Source organism: Poecilia reticulata, linkage group LG9, assembly GCF_000633615.1.
Source record: "Poecilia reticulata strain Guanapo linkage group LG9, Guppy_female_1.0+MT, whole genome shotgun sequence".
In the NCBI taxonomy this organism is placed as follows: Eukaryota; Metazoa; Chordata; class Actinopteri; order Cyprinodontiformes; family Poeciliidae; genus Poecilia; species Poecilia reticulata.
Window position 1 is genome coordinate 9,244,709 of NC_024339.1, and position 17,758 is coordinate 9,262,466.

The 17,758-nt window shown below is 38.2% G+C and overlaps 1 protein-coding gene across 1 annotated transcript in view; it reads left to right on the top strand.

Moving 5' to 3' along the window:
* The window catches only part of rasgef1ba (RasGEF domain family, member 1Ba), a 79,599-nt gene that overhangs the window by 2,132 nt on the left and 59,709 nt on the right, over positions 1-17,758 (top strand). The window contains exon 2 of the mRNA XM_008417749.2: positions 5,322-5,369. Within this exon, the coding sequence (XP_008415971.1) occupies positions 5,322-5,369 (48 nt within the window). The remainder of the gene's footprint in view (positions 1-5,321; positions 5,370-17,758) is intronic.

Here is a 17,758-nt window from a genome sequence, read left to right on the forward strand (position 1 = left end):
TTCAGCAAAATTCAGAGTTATAAAAATAAAGAATAGATACACTGAGTAAATTTCAAAAGTATTCATATCCATTCGGGTTATATTTTACATCACAAATAGTTTGTAATTGTGAAAACTGCTATAATAAAAATCTGAAAAGTTTTGTTTTGCGGTTTCCACCAGCTCCACTGAATTTGTCGATTTGCTTATTTTGGATATTTACAGTGTTTTCCAGTAATATGACTGAATAGATCTGCTCTTATGGATCAGGTACATCGTCACCGATTTAGATTTTTATTCAATATCTGATTTCTAGATATATTGAGGCATTAAGACTTATGCTAAACCCTGTAAGCGTTTAAGCAGTTATGTTGTCTGGGAAACTGGGGCTGATTGCATAACTCCAGATGACGGACACATTCAGATTTATTCTTATGGTTATAATCCTCAACGGCGAGTGATTGCCAATCCATCAGGCTTCATCCCAATCTGCTCTTCACGCATTGCATAAACCCAAGATATTAAAACCTTCGCATGTGTCCAAGAACATCGGCGCTGGAAGTTCTTTGAAAAAGCAGCACCAACTTCTGGGATATTAAATGATTAGATGCACAGACTGTTATATAAGGTGGTATTTTTCTAATTCCACCTTAAACTATGAACTTGTGTGAGATCAGGCATCTGAAGGTTTTGATTTCAGACATAATGATTTGTTTAAATAAAACTCCTCGGTAACATTTTTGTCTTAAATAATTCAGAAATTATCTAAAACTCATTTCATACTATTAATGATCTTTTCAGTAATAGATGGAGATCAATTAGGCTCTCATTAGTCGTGCTGGTTGGGAAAGCGGCCAGGCGGACGGTCCCTCTGCTGTCGGTCAGACCTGAAACTAATCCAGAAGGTCTTTTTCTCATTGACAGAAGGTTGATCACATTCAATGAAGATGATTACGAGAACCCTCATTTCCCCTCATGATCGGCAGCTGTGCCTCATCCAAACGTGCCAAACCCCACAGTGACCAGCTTTCACGTCTTTCCCAGCTATTTGTGACGTTCAGTGGTGCTGAAGCCCATCTGGAGGAATCTGCAGCTAATGGCTGCTGGATACCAGAAACCCTGGAGGAGAGTTTCTCTGAGCTTCGCTGGGTTTTACTGCAACATCGTCGCTTCATTAAATTTCTTTTAATTCTTCATTAATACTTCATAGATATGTTTATTTTTTCAGTATGATTGTATTCCTAAATATATGATCAACTTGCTGAAGGATTGTTTTCTTGGATTATATATTTTTTCTATACTATTTTGGTAAGGTTCCCCAATAAATCAATAACGATGTGTATCGAGACAGACATGTGATCAATATCGCCTGACATCAGATCGAATATTCAATATTTACTGAACTCCAAGGTTCTAAGTAAGAAATGTTGGTGGAATTAACTCACTCACTCGCTCTTTGGTTACCTAGCAACTCACTCAGTTTGGTTACCTAGCAACAACTTGTTGAGTTACAGTTTCAGGTTTCGCCTCATAACGGCTTAAAAATAAAACAATGGTGTGGAGAGAAAACTGTGGATAAAATATGAAAAGTCATGCCACCAGTTGGGCAGCATTTCAGATATTTAAAGCAAAATCTAATCAATGATGATTATTGATATTGACTGATATGAAACATTTACAGTATTGTGTAATAAGATTTTCAGCCTTTTTGTCCAGCCTTACTATTTGGGTGGAGGTGTTTGGCTTTTTCCTCTTCCCACACTGTTATTATTATTATTATTATTGTCTTTTAATCTGTTTGATCTGTATTTTAATTGTGCAAACTAAACTAATTATTGTACTGTAAATCTCTGCCTTTGTAAAATCAGGATTTTAAAGGACCAGTCATGTTGAAGAAGTTTCAAAACGCAGAAAACGTGTTTTTATTTCCATGGGGGTATAATAGAAATGATCTGGTTGTAACATTATTTAACAATCTGTTTATATATTAAAAACAAACGATGATCCAACATCACGTGGAACCAGCAGCAACACTTTGTTTTCTCCAGGTCTCTCACTTTTTTGGAGACACGTTTCTTTCCAACATCATTGCAGCTCATTGAGATGTTTCTTCACAGTCTTTTTCAAGGTCCTTCAGGTTGAGATCTGGACTTTGACTAGGCCATCCCATCACTTTAGTCGTTTCATTCTGTAGTAGATTTGCTGCTGTGTTGTAGGATGTTGGAGCAGCTCTGTTACGTCCTGATTTGATTTTAGACTTTGGTCTAATTGGATGTTTGGTTTTGGTTGCTGTGCAGAGATTTATGATGCCTGTCTGAGGCAACGGGGCATTTATTTTTACAACGGGATTGATGAATTATAATTGGATGATGTGGCCACTAGGGGGTGGTGTCGAACATAAAACAAAGTGAACGACGGGAGAAAGTTGTGATCTGGGGTTTCACAAACTGCAAAACATTTAGTTTTTTGGAATAAAGGGTCAAACAGCAGATCTTTGTATGAATGATTTCAAGCAGTTTCTAGTAGATTTGGGTGAAAAGTGCAGGATCAGCAGCTTTTACAATGTTAAGGCTCTTTTTCTTTAAGGTTTCGATGATCAATTAAAGGAATTAATGACAGTTTTGGGTTGTTTAGAAAAAAATGATTCCAGTTAATTTCTGTTTTTGTACTTTTCAAGAATTAAATTCAATTATTTAAGAACTTAAGAAGAAAACTGATCCAGATTCAAATGGTTATTGATCAAATAACCATATGCTGGGTAGGGACACTCAGATTGTCTCAAAAAAAATCCTGTTGTAGGAACCAATCATGCGTAGGTTTTCTCCTATTTGCATTCTTTGCTTGGCTGGAGTTGTAGGGAATGACTTTTGGAAAACTGATCACTTTATTGACCACTGGGTGTGAAAAAAATGCATTATTAAATTATCTAGAATGGAATCTGATTAATTATTAACTTGTCAGCTGAAAGTTGTTTATTATGGGTCCCAAATGTTCTCAGCTGTTTTACCGTTTACCTTGAATTCACACGTTTTGAAGCATCTTCAAAATGTTCCAGATGATGCAGCTTGTAAAACAAAACCAGGTTCATCCTGGAGGTTTTCTGCCTGCTCTGGATCAAATCTAATCTCTAGGCGTATCGGTTTGTTGCAGGTCACAGCCGACAGTAAATTTCACCTTGTAAATCATCTTTATCGCTCTGTAAGGTGTGTGTGTGTGTTATCGGTGTTTAGAGTGAATCTGTTCATGTCTGTGTGTTTTCTGCAGCTCATTAGCTGACTGATGTGGTTTTTCTTGGTAAAATACTCCTTTGGGAGCTTCTTGTTCTGCCTTTTAAACACTCATTAGGATCCGTTGCTCCAACATTACTTCTAATAAAATGTCTAACACATTTAAATGTCTGTTTATTTGTAATTTGCATTTGCTGCATGAAGCTCTTAGCCAGCAGGGAATCCAACAGCTTAAACAGTCGTTATTTAAAGGGAAAGTCTCTTTCTTCATCATGTTTGGGAATTATTTTGTTTCTTCTCATTGTTCAAGTTTGTGAATGTCGGCGTTCAAACTGCAGATTTAAAAAAAATGACAGCTGTTCGAGAAAACACCAGTTTTTGGTCTTGTACAGTAAAAGCATATAGAAATCGACCAAGTTTTGTTGTTTGGAAAAGTTTTAGCTTTAAATTCTGTTTTTGTTTTACAAAAGAATAAACAGTTGTATTCATCAAATTGGAATACGTGTTCTGGTGAAGCTCAGAAGTTTAACCACAAACAAGAAATGTGACTTTAGTTCGCTTTTTCGGTGAAGACGGTTTAATTGGAAATGTATAAAAAGAATTGTTGGGAAATCTTTTTTTTTTTTGTTCTACTACAACCAGGAGGAAGAAACTGTCTCCAGTGTTTACCGTCTTGTTGGTAAAAGTCTGCACAGTTTGTGTCCAGGATGTGTGGGGTGTGCAGAGATGCTAGCTGCGCTTTTCCTAACCATAGACCTGAAACGTCCTGGATCAGTCCTGCTGATTCTCTCTGCAGACTTAACTGTTTTCAGTCACTTTTAATATTTAATATAAAAAGATGCAGAGTTGGAGCTAGATGTCATGGATTTAATAATAATTATTTATTTCAGTCATAAGAGACTTAGTCAAGTTTATTTTTATGGGACATTTCTACAATGAGGAAGTTCAGAGTGTTTTACATCTTAAAAAAAACATCCATACAGTAAAGATTTGAGAAACTAGTAACAAACATTACATTTTGATGATGGCACTCAAATATGTTGGTCAGTTTTCCAGTTATTGTTCAAAAACAACTCGAAACAGGCTGTATTTTAATCTAGATTCAAACTTGTGTTGGATTGTTCCTTATAAACTTGAAACTTGCAAAAAAAAATGACTTGTGGTACTTTTGTTTTATTTTGGACCAACTTTAAGTGTTTGTCCAAAATACTGAAGTCGACTTCAGTGTCAACTGAACAAAAATGGCATTTTCAGTTTAACTCACTTCAAATGTTTGTTTGGTTGGGCAGTTACCATGGCGATGGAGACCTAGTGACTCAGAGATGCCATTTTTTGCTGCAGTTGCCTCACTGTGTGGTTTGAAGAAGCTTTTCTGGTAGATTTTTCCTGACTTATGAACTAACACCCATCTACTATACTTGAATGACATGTCTTTTAGTCTTTCCCATGTTGAGGAATGTCTGCAGCCTGAAGTGACCCAAATCCAATTTATTTTGTTTTTATTTTTTTTGTGAAATCGTATTTTTATTTATTTATTTTTTGACATGGTCATTTACACTTCCAAACACATGACTTGTTTGCAGTCCTGTGTGAACTACAAACGACCTGAAAGTGTCCCGCATGTACAGTAGAGGGCGCAATAACGACACAGAGCGTGCTCAGTGTTTTACCAAACGCCGGTTCGGTGTTTGCGGAAGTAAACGTGAATGCTAATGGTGGAGCTGATTTTACGATTATGAAGTTATCTGATTGCTGCCAGCACACCAACGACTTAATCCTCATTATTGTCCGCCGCTTCCGGGCGCCGAATAGTGACGTTTGTCGAGTATCGATGACGTTCAGGTCGGATGAATGCAACCCGGCCGTAAAGACTCGCGTCATGTTTGAAACGATCAGATATCCAAGCGGCCTGGGTCGCTTTTGGGGAAAAAAAAAAAAAATCTGAATTGTGTCACTTCAGGCTGCAGTGTGAACGAAGCCTAAATTCAAAACGCTTCTTTATGTTGTAGAAATGAAATGACTAGTTTTTAGTTAAAGGGTTCAGTTTCCTCCAACATTTCAACCTTAAGATGTATAAAAACTGCATTTTAACTTTCTTCTCTCTCCTCCATGCAGTGTCGCAGTCCGCCGCATCTTGGACTCGGTCTTTCCTCCAGACAGCGGGTCAGTAAACACTTGAACGTTTCATGTTTGTGTTAACTTGTGTTCTTCACGCTTTGAAGAACAACATGTCCACACACGGCCGCCTGCACCAATCGCAGCACAGAACAGCTTATACCGGCTGAAAACATCACATGGTCTCCATCAGTTCACAGTGTGTGGCTGCAACATCAGAGGGGAGTTTATGTGCAGATAATTTTACGTTTCCACATGTGAAATGTTTTAACATTTTCTGGCTTCTCTTGAGTTTGCGGTCGGCTGCTGCTGTTGGTCATATGAAACCACTGAGCCGGACCGAAATGCTGCAGAAAAAACACGTGTTGACTCAAAATCGCCCGTTTGGATCAGTCACAAGACAGGAAAAGTCAGCCTGTCTGACTCTGATTATATAAAAAAGTTTACATTAATCTGATGCAGACTTGAGTAAACGGACAAGTTCACAGTCCAACAGAGATAATTGAAGTTTTCTCATAACATTTTACAGATGCACTGCAAAAACACAAAATCTTACCAAGTATTTTTATCTAGAATATAGTACAAATATCTTGGTGTACTTGAAATGACACAAAGCTAAATTACAAGCTTTGTGTCAGCTTGTTTTAAGTTAATTACTTAATTATGATGAAAAAGTACTGGTTCCACTAGCAGATTTTCATCAATATTAAGGAATCGTTGACTTAAAAGAAGTTCTATTATCTTGCAGAAACGTTTCTAGTAGATTAGTTTTGTTTTAGAACCTAAACCAAAAATGGTAAGATTTTATGTTTTGCACATCTATCATTCTACATCTGCAACCTGCAGCTTTCATCCTAACCGATCAAGTGTTTGGCGACTGTGGAGAGAAATGACTCCTTTGTGACGGGAGGAAACCTCCAGCAGAACCAGGCTCCAGATGACTGGACAGGATGGAGACTCAGGAAAAACCCCACAGAAGCAGCAGTCTAAGAGGATTTTCAGTATTCAAAAAACAGCAGTAGGTTCAGACCCTGGTCACAGGTTTGATAATTCACAAAATTTACTCTTCCTTTAAAAAAAAATAAAATATACAATTGCCCTAATACACCATCATACATTGTGCTTCCTGGTCAGCTTTAACTAAAATAATTTGAAATATAAGAGATGCCTACATGTGACCTTTGACCTGTAACAGCTGAGAAAAGTTTTCCTCCATGGGATTGTTGTGACGGCTCAGGAAAACTCACCTGTTGTTATGGTTACAGGCTGGTCTGCTCTGTTTGCTGTAAGTCTCTGAGTCGGGGGTGGAGACTTAATTTGGCCGATTGGTCTTTCCCATCCTCAGTGGTTCATCCTGCACGGATGATTTCCTGCAAAAAAGTCAGAAAGTTTGAGATTAATTTCAGAAATTTTTTAGCAAAAGTGAACATTTCTGAGTTTGATAAGTTGAAAGTTTTGAGATTAGTCTAATTTTTTTTTTTAAAGCACAGTTTTGTCTTTTCAGACTCAGAAATTTCCACATTTTTTTTCTAGAAAATTTCTGAAATTATTCTCAGTTTCTGAGGTTTTTAGTGGAAATTTACTCTTTTTTTTTCTATCTAGAATGCTGTAGCAGGTACATTCTGCATAACTTATGTAAACCAGGATAAAATAAGTCAGTGTGTTGATGCATCTTGATGCAGAACGAGTTAACTTTTCTTTTATTTGCTGCTTGTTTTTGTTTCTTTGTTGTGCTATTTAGTAAAATCCTCTTTGACTTCACTGTCGGACAAGAATTTCTCCCCTTGTCACATTTTTAAACTCTTGCGTCTCCTCAGTGGCAAGCTTCTGTCAATAGCTGCTTTTTAGGAACATCTCAGTAGAATTTGGCTGTAGAAAGCGTCACATTGTACAGGATGCAGTTATGAGCTTCATCTTTATAGCAGCTTCCTTCAGATTGCTGCTTAATAGTAGAAATTTTAAATATTTCACTGATTTAGTTGCTCCACTGGGGGGGAAAGCGTCACCCTGTGACTTTTCTTGCAACACCTTTTGTAGCTTCCTGCCTCACAAATTTTGAAAAGCCCACTGAGCTGAAGACCTTTACCACAATCTGTTCTTTCTTTTCAATTAGTCTCTGCTTCAGCTCATAAATGATTCATAGATCTCAGCCTGGGCTCGCTTTAATAACTAATATGGATGAACAATTTCAGGAAACGATTAGCTCGCTGGCACGGCTCAGGGTGAAGTGAAATGTGATTTTTACTGGTCACACTGAGACAAAATGGCAGCTCTAAAAATATATCGGTAAATATTTACCTTTTGGGGATCATTTGTATGAGAAAGGTTTGTTGCGATAAAAGATGAAGGGCCGCACTGTAAATACGAGTTTCTCTCTCGACCCTTTGACCTCATGATGCAAACGGCTCACAGCTTCTAGGACTTGATCCGTTTTCTCACTAATTTACTCCGAGAGGATTTCCTCTGTACGTTTTAATGCTTCTGGACAATTCATTTTCCAGAGAGGAGGGCTCAACTCGTCCAAGTTTGTCCTGCAGAAACGCATAAAAACCCCCAGCAGATTTATGCACAATGAAACGGAGATAATTAATACTGTATCTTGTGCATTAAAATGGCCTTTTCCCATTGATTTCCTGTTTGCGTGTGGGTAATGGGCTCTGGTTATGCAGCAGCATGTAACTGCAGCGTTGTGCTCATAAATCCTCAGCAGGGCTCAATTTGTGGTGATTAAAGTAGAGTGAATGCCCACCCAGACACCGACACGTGGGACATGGGAATAATAAAAATAAGAAAAATATTTTGATTTAGTTAAATCTGAATCTGTCGTTCTAAGTGGTATTAATGTATAATTAATGTCTTCATCTCTAGCAGCACTTTTTCTTTGGATTGTATGTGAAACTCAACAGTTTGCATCCAGACCTGACAGGTTTGTGTTTTCTCTCCATTGCAAACAGAAATGAAAATGTTTGCTTTGTTTTGAAATGATCTGTCTGCTTCTGGTCCGACTCCATTCATTCTTTTTGCACCTGAAGCATCAGCCTCGATTAGCCTGAACGCTCACCTCCAGGTCGGCATTAGACGCCTGTCCTGCTTTAATACATTTAGATTTTTATTAGCGTCATTCCTCTGTTGGTGTGCTGCAGCTCCTCACAGCTCAGCAGGTTTCTGCACAGCTGCTGCGTCGCTCCAGGCATTTATTTGTTTTACCTGGCATTCTGCTTGTGCCTGTCAAACATGGCTGGAGCTGCAGGGAATGCTTGTTCAGGGGCTACAATGTTTGCTAGAATGTGTAATGTATTCTCATTATGAGCTGAGCTAAGAAAACGGTACACCAAAGTGCAGCCCGGGGGCCATTTATGGAGGAAAAAAATAATCAAAGATGCAATAAATTGGTAAAAATGTTCTGATTCATCTTCAGGACACAGTCTTCAACTGTTCTCAGTTCTGTTGAATCCAATCTTAACTAAAGTTCAACTGTCTCAGTCGGATTTTCCAGACTTTTCCAGACCTGCATTTTGTGTCTAAAACCAAAGTTTGCAGAGATGTTAGAAAAGACCAAACTAAACTTTCCAAGTGAACGTTTACACAGCAGGCAAATGCGACTCGTATCCAACTTTCTCATGCCGGTCTGAGTGACCCAGTTCTAATTATTTATTTTTCAACAACAACAAAAAATCAAGTTTCTTCCACTTCTATATGTAGACCTAAATCTGGTGGTGGTTGATGGGTAATGAAGGATAATTCTGGAAGAAAACCTGTTAAAGATTGGGGTCAAAGTTCACCTCCAGCAGAGCTACATTTATTTTTTAGATGTTAGAATTAAATGTCCAGAATGTATAAAATGTTTTATAAAAATATTTACTTATACATTTGTGTAAACTGTCACTGTCATGAGTGGATGAGACAGAAAATCTGTGGGGAAAAAAAATCGAGCTCCTCTGCCTTCTCCCGGTGCTAATTAGAAACAACCAATCAGATCCAGGAGGCGGGTCTTAGCGCTGCCAATCAGTCTAGTGTGGTGCTGCTCATCCTCCCTCCCCTAAACTCCCTTGTTTTCTACTGCACTTAGCTGAATGCTAAAGCTAGTTAGCATGGTTTTTCTGTAACAGTAAGTTGTTTCTCCACTATTAGCACATTTAGCAGAATTGATTGACAACGCTAAGACCCGCCTCCTGGCTCTGATTGGTTGTTTGCAGTTATCACTCAGTTTGTAGTTGGAGGAGATTGATCTTTTCTCATCTTAAACTGTCACTACATGGTGACAGTTTTAACAAATATAAAAAAAACCCAACATATTTTCATAAAAGTTGCATTCTGCAGCTTTAGATGCATATAATTTATTTTAGTTTCTACTGACCTCAGCTCTGGGTTGTTTGTGCTTCAGGATGATAAACTGGCTTCCTGCAGCCAACCTTTCGTTGCTCGCTGACTGATGAGAGGCTTCTGCTCGACAGCAGATTGGTAAGTCCTCTCAATATGCAGCTTTTTTTTTTTTTATTGCTTTGGGGACCAGATGATTGCACCTTAAATTGGCTGAGCATTTAGCTCTCAAACATGATGTTTTTAATTAAAAAGCTTCAAAATTAACAAGCAACATTGGCAGAAGCAGACATCGGGGTCGAATTGAGAGTTTGTAACTGATTTGTTGTGTATTTAGATTCTTTTGAACTAATAAAACAATTCAGATTAACGCTCAAGCAGCAGATGGCATAAAAACTCCTCTTTTTGTTGATGATGCCATGTTTTCTACTGAATTCAAACGCTACTTTGATCACTCTGTTGTTGTGTAATGCAAATGGTAACACTCCACGGAAAGCCAATTAAGCACCAACAAAGGGCATTACGTTCCTGCTTGGTCTTTGCTTGGCTTAATCTAGTAAAAGAAGAGAGTGGCGACTCGATGCCAGCTGGCTCGTGACTTTAATTACTTAGGACAGCAGCACAAGCAGATTTATGGTTTTGTCAATTTCCAATTTATCAGAAACGAATGAAAGCATCCTTTTATGTTCCGTTTCTAAGACTTCCCCCTGTGACCACCAACCGGGATCCTCCTGCTTTGCTTTTTGCAGAGCTGTAAGCATCAAATGGCAGCAGGTGCCTGGGCGGTGTGGTATGGATCCGCAGGTACATTACCGCAGAGCCTCATCATGAAAAGCTTACAGGCTTTCTAAGAACAACGAGCCAAAGCCAGAGGGGATTATAGCGGTCTGCTGCTGTTTGCTTTCATGCAACTTCTAGGCTAATTCAAGTTTTACTATTCTTTACTGATGGTTTCTGTGAATAAAAATGACATAAAACGAAAATTACTGGATCAGTCAGAACTGATATTCTTCATCCGAGCCAATGTGTTGTTCTGAAATGTAACTGGGTGGATTAACCCTGCTGGTACACCATCACTTGTCAACTTTATTTCTCTGTAGTTACATTTTTATATCAATTAAATTTAAGAAATCGTCCTAAATATACTCAATTTACATATAATTAACCTTAATAGTTCAATATAATTTGAATATGTGGTTCTGTTCACCATTTCTTCCAGCTCACTCTTCAAAATACAACAAATTAGGAGCAGTTTTCAAACTTCAAACGGTTTCCAGGTTTTTATCAGCCATTTGGCCTTAATTGTTGGAATAATCAAATAAAATGCTGCTCTTCCACAAAGCAAGACATTTTTACACCCCAGACACGCAGAGCAATGAATTATAATCATGCTTTTACTTCCAAACTGACTTTTCTTTGCATTTCCTTAATTTTAGAGGTTCTAGTGCTTTTATTTATTATTTTATTGTGTGTTTTATTACTTCAATTACTCAGCACTGTTGCATGTGTGTGAGACTGAACAACATACCTTGACAGACTTTTTGAGATCAGTAACTTGACATGTTTACATATTTGTCATCAAAAACTCATTCAAATGATTGAGGGGGAAAATCTCACTGAAAAAACACAAATTTACCAAATATTTTTGGTTTAGTTTCTCATGCAAATATCTCGGTACACTTGAAATACGACAAATCGAATCTTTTCAGCAAGACATAGGAGCTTTTTTTTTAAAGTAAATAATTCCTTAATATTGCAGAAAAAGTACTTATAACATGGAAAAAATGTCTTGTTGGAGGTGAGATAATCTCTTTTTCTTGAATTAATGCTACATTTGTGATGTTCTGCGTTTATTCTCTTGCTCTCCTGTCACACTTGAGGTCTGTGGACTAAATCCTTCGAGAATTATTGCATTAAAGGTTAAGGATGTTGCTTGTGTTTCTTTCTCTTCGTCTCAGATCATCACCTCTGTGTTTTTCACTTTTTGTTTTGCTACACTGAGCTTCTCTCCCCCTCCTCGACTTAAGCCTCCTGCAGATTGCACGTTGACCTCCGTGGAAGGCCCAGGTGGAACGGTGCCCGAGGATTATGCAAACATTATGCATGCCAAACAACAGCGCTCTCAGTGGGACGCTGAGCCAGAAAAGGCTGCCTCTATGATATCAGCGCAGGCGGCTTAATTCTCACACATGCAGCAGCTTTGGGGGATTAAATCTAATAAGAAAGCAGGAATTGTTCCCAAATCCTAATTGATTTTATTTTACCTCATTTCGTTTGACACTGTAGCAGGTAAATCTGACACGCAGCGCTTCCTCTAATCATGAAACCGTAACAAAACCCTCTATTCTTATTGAAAATAAAGTTTTGAAAACATTTGAGTTTCTGCTCGTTTGTCAGGATTTCCTCGGATGTTTCTTCTGTTCGGTGCGTTCAGGTTCAAGACTCATTCACACAATTGAAACTGTGTTATGGAGCCTACTACTATTAAGCCTTCCCATTGCGTTGATGACTGCAGTCGATTTGCAACAGTCGGATGCTAACTGACGTTCTTTGATTTTAATTAATGAAAGCTCAATTGATGAATAAAATTAAGCTAAATGGCCTATAATGAATCGCACGTCTTTAGCGGTTTGGAGGCTTTCGTTTCCAATGACAACCAGATCAGGAAGCAAAGTGGTTTTTATGGTGACGATTAGCTTTTGGGAGAGATTTTAGATGTTTTCAGTATCTTCTGTGACACGTTAAATTATTTTGAAGTTCACTTAGTCCAAAAAACACTGTTGGGTTAAATTAATTCTTTAAATTGTCCTTTGGTGTGACTGCATACGTCTCTGTTGACATACAGTGAGCAAATTACATGATTCTTTAGCTGAAGCTAAATGAGTTTTAAAATCCCTTTTTCCCCTTTTTATTGTTGACCAAGAGGTGGTCTCCTCAACTAATATGTTTGAACAGATGGAAACCTCCAAATGTTGGCAAAATATATAGAGTAATCAGGAAATGCTGTTTGCAGCATGTTTTCATGATTAAATTTAGGCTGTGAGCTGGCAGGAAGTGTGTATGAAAATGTTTGACTCGCAGAGTTTAATCAAATTAAACTTGTAATCCTTTTATAACTCAGATGTGGAGGGAAAGGCAGATTATTTCCCTGCTCCTACAGTAACAGGAGCGCTGACCTTTTTCCGAACGGATGGTCCCAGAGAGAATTAAACTCCTGACCTCGCATGTGTCAGCGTTGAGGCTCCATGTGGCCCTTAAGTGCCCTTCAATGAATTAATAATATTAATGGCAGATGTTCGTAAAGCTGAGGTCATCTGGGAGTTACAGCATGTTGGTGACAGTATGGAATTGCATCCATTTAATCTCTCTTGGTTGTAGACCCGTCCTAAGTTATTGTTTACATCCGGTGATATTGCGCATGCACACAACTCTGGAGTTCGAAAAGACGATTCTTTGTCATCCGTAGCTGCGCTGCCAACGTAGAACAATTCCTTTAACTAAATGAAACCTGGAGATGTAGGTTTTATAGTGCAGTGGGCCACAGGAAAGGGAAAATAACTCAAAAAAGCGTTGGAAAAACTCAAAACCATTTTTTCCCCCTTGCTTTCTGTCAGCTATGCTATGACAACACACTTGTTGCCATAGCAACTGACGCCTCTATAGGTTTCAGGATTCGACGCCAGAAAAGCACACAAACATTTCCCACACAAAGAACAGAACATTCAGTCCATTACAGTTTTATGTTTTTAGGCTTGATGCTTATTTTGCGATTAACTCGCTGGGGTAGATTAGCTACCACTGCTATTAGCTAATCGAACAAAGCGGTAGTTGATTAGCTAATTTAAACGGCTGATCTGTCAGTTGGTGTGTGTGTGTGTGTGTTATTTTTTTGTAACTGAACTGAAACGCACAGAATTGCACAGCACATCCACATGTTAAGGTTGTAAAAGTCAAACTAGCATAACTCGCTACTTATTTCTTTTTAAACATTATTCTTGTTATCTAGTTGTGGTAGTATTGACAATCGGTAGTAAAGCACTTTGTCCATTTTCTTCTATATAACATGCTAAACCCTAAACGTTTAAGGTTTAGCATGTTATGTTGACAGCTCAAACCGATGGTAGTCATCGTCGGTGAGCATCTTTTTGCTCACCGACTGAAGTCTGATTGCAGTTGTATTTGATTAGTAAGAATTTCAGCAAAAAATTTTAAATTTTAATTTCAGCATCAAGGCCTGCAGTGTGAATGTAGCCTAATGTATCATGTTAAACACACACACACCTTCTGATGTTATGTAACCTTGTCAAAGCAGAGGTGGGGTCTACTGTCACAGACCTCTACAGGGACAAACAAGGAGCTGCTGGGATGAATTTAGCTGTCTGGTTCAGGGTGGGAATGCCTTTGGATGTGTTTGTTTTGCACACTTGACTACATGGAAGCACGTCTCAATGCTGTCTGGTCTTGTGATTATTAGTCACGGCTTGGACATTGGCCTCAAGCCCAGCTTGTACTCATTTCTCTGAGCGTGTGTGTTTATGGTTCCTGCTGTGCTCACTTAATACCTGGTATTCAATGGCACACTGTATAATCCTTGGCATGTCCACGCTTTGAACTGAGGGAAGCGTCTGACCTACATTTTATACTCACAAAATGTTTCCTCTGTGTTTTAAGGTCTGACTGCTCAAATGCCAAAGCAGCATCAAATCCTGGATCACATTGTTTATCTAGGCCACACGAAATTCATTCAAAAAATGGATAGGCAGACCTGGATTGGAAAAAATATACGTAGATTTAATATTTGGCTGGCCAAATGTCTTTCCCTCATTTCTTTAAAACTTTTTCTTTTCTTCTTCAGGTAGCCAGTTTTTGTCTGATTTTCCTTTTTTTTTTTTTTTAATAAGGCAACTCTGGTCTGCACTTCTCGTAGTGAGGAGCAAACTCTCTACAGTGCGCTGGGTTTTGCAGGGGTTGCTAGGCAACGGGCTGGGCTTTGCAGGGGTTGCTAGGCTACGGGCTGGGCTTTGCAGGGGTTGCTAGGCAACGGGCAGTGCCTGCCGATTTGTGACGTTGCATTCTGAAGGCTTTTGAAACTGCTCAATTTCTATATTACAAATAACTTCAACTTATTAGTAAAAATCGGCTGGTGGGTGTCCACTGCAAAAGCACAAAAGCTTGCCAAGCATTTTTGTTTGGTTTCTAGTGTGAACATCTTTGTACACTTAAAATAAGACAAAGCTAACCTACAAGTATCTTTTCTGGAAGATGTAGGAGCTTTTTTTTAAAGTCAATAATTCCTTAATATTGATGGAAAAAGTACTGGTGCCAGTGGCAGATTATTTAACTTGCAACATGGGTAAAATATTAAGGAATTTACTTAAAACAACATCTTGCTGAAAAATTACTTGCTTTTGTCTTCAAATTACTAAAATATTTGCACTAGAAACTAAAGAAAAACAATTGGTAAGATTTTGATTTTTACAGTGTTTTTAGAAGCAAGAGAGACCCAATCAGAAGTACAACAACACATTACATTAATAAACCAACTCGGTAAAGCAGGGTACTCGGATTGTTGGAAATTGCTTGAATTTGGAGAAAGCCTAATCATATCACATAAGAGTTCCCATGTCTTATTCAATGGAGTGCAAGAAAATTTTCTCCAGTAATCCTCCTGGTTTTTAAAAATGCTACAAGATGAGATTTTTACTTGGAGTTTTGCACTTATTTTATTAAAGAAAAATTAAATTTCTTAGGATAAGAGAAAAATTGTTTGACTTGTTCCCCAAATTTGGGTAGAATCTAGTAAAACCGACACTGATCTTGCCTTAAAGAAGTCATAACGGCTCAGTTATGCTTTCTAAATGAATCGGTGTTGTGAGGAAAAATAAACGACATATGTGCCAAACGAGATCAAGCTCGACCAATAGCTCGTCATCCACCCCTCATTCCGAGTCCAGTAATCCAAGAGGAAATGAAATTGGCTTAGTGACTTTCCGGTCTGTCAGGGGAGGGAACGCAGCACTGCAGTGAAGTTTAAGCTGATTAACCCCAATAAGGAGGGTTATCATATGAAAGCTTGACTTAAGTGGCCATGTGGGTTGGATATATGAGTAATAACGAATGCAGTGAGTCGATCGGAAACATTGGCGCAAAATCCATGAACCCAGGAAGTCTAAAACTCCATGTATTTTCTGCAAACAAAATTGTGGAAACATCTGACAGGATCTTAAAAACATTCATATGTATTATGTGCTTTCTGTCGTGTTTTAAATCACTTTTCAATAAAACGTAGTTTAAGGTTTTCAGATTGGCTTTGCTACCTCAAAGCGGCTTTAAGCCAAACATTTTGGAGATGTTGAGAAATTCTGTTGCTCCAGCATCTCAACCCTGAAATCCGCTTGTCACTGCTACTCAAATGTCAAAGCAATGATCAAATGTTACATTTTATATCATTCTACATCATGCAGGTGCTCCATCTGCACCAATGAAGATTTGGATGCTGAGTTGTTGGAGCAGCTTCATCTGACATGATGAAGCTGCTCATCATGTCTGCCTTTTCTGACATTTCTAAATATATATTCTATCTTTGCGAGTCTATTTGCTGTTATTGCCTGTCACTTTCCTGCTGTTGCACAAAAATGTCCCCATTATGGGAAAATAAAGGGATATTTCCTTACTACACACTGCAAAAACACAAAATCTTAAAGTAATCTTTGTCCAGTTATCGCTGTACACTTTAAATAAGACAAAACCAACTTACAAGTAACAATGTTGATAGTTGTTCCTCTGGCAGATGCTTTCACTCTAGGAAAAATGTCCTTTTATGTCCACAATGAGCTTCGTTCAGTCATGGATCTCATGGACTGTGTGTGAAGTGAAGGGTGGTGCATAATCAAGCGACTGGCTGAAGGACCCAACGCACCAATTTGTTTTCATAGTGGTGCAGTTTATCAATTTCACATGACGGGGTCCTGGAGTTACCAACTGTGCAAATATAATTTGCTTACAGGAAGCCTATTTGTCAATCGGTCTTCCATGTGTCTGCACATCCAAGTAGCATCTGCTTTCACCAGAGCTAAGCTGTGAAAACGTAAGTATCCAGAGGTAATTTACATAGTTTAGCAAGTAAGAGTGACTAATGTGGATTGCTGAAGCTTCGTTTGCAAAAGCGCCGCCTGAAGGTTGTGATGGATAGTTGTAATTTGTCAGTTTTTAATAGATACGCGGCAGCACAAGCATTTTTATGTTGTAAAAACAATTTAAATTCAGAAGATAACTTCTTCTCCTGTCTCAATTTTAGATTTTTAAATATTTTACCTCCACATTGGTCCCTAATATTCAATAATATATAATTCAGTGTCTGATTATTTTAGTTCTAGCTAATTTTTTCACTCCAGTGCATTTCCAGTAATGCTGTTAATGTTCAAAGTTCCCCTCAAATAAACCAGTTCTGGTCTGGTCTTTAAAATGAACAGTCGACAAACCCTGCATTTTTCTTTTTACACCTAATAAATGAAGACGTAAATAGAACTTCAGGGAATTTATTCTAAATTTAACAGGTCATTTCTGTTATTTTTATTTCCAATAACTTTGAGATTAAACTTGTATAAAGAGAATCTGTCAATGCCAAGTTGTTTAACATTTGAAATTGTTTCCAGAGATAAAACTTTACTTGTTTTTAACGGTTGCTAAGGGCCAAAACTTTGTTGCTTTGATTGTAAAATGTGCATCAGCGAAGCCCTGAAGATGGCATTACTGAGATAATGATAATATTTACTGTTAATGTTTTTCAACTAGTAAAAAGAGGAAAATGTATAACTGAAGAGAAGCCATTAACATAAACCAACATTAACACAGCTGCTACTGGGCTGATATGAAAAAATGACAACAAAGGGATAAAAACAATACACCAGCAAGCGATTCAAAGTATTAATTCGTACACTGTACGGCTCTATACCGTGGTAATCGCTGAAATTACGGGCACTGTGAAAGGCCTCTAATTGTGAGCAGCGCTGTGGTGGAAACGGGGTGGGTAATGAGTTTAGGCAGCGATCCGTGGGCTCATTTTATTACCCGACTATCATTACAGGAGAAAGCTCCAAGCATCGCCTCCTGTTTTG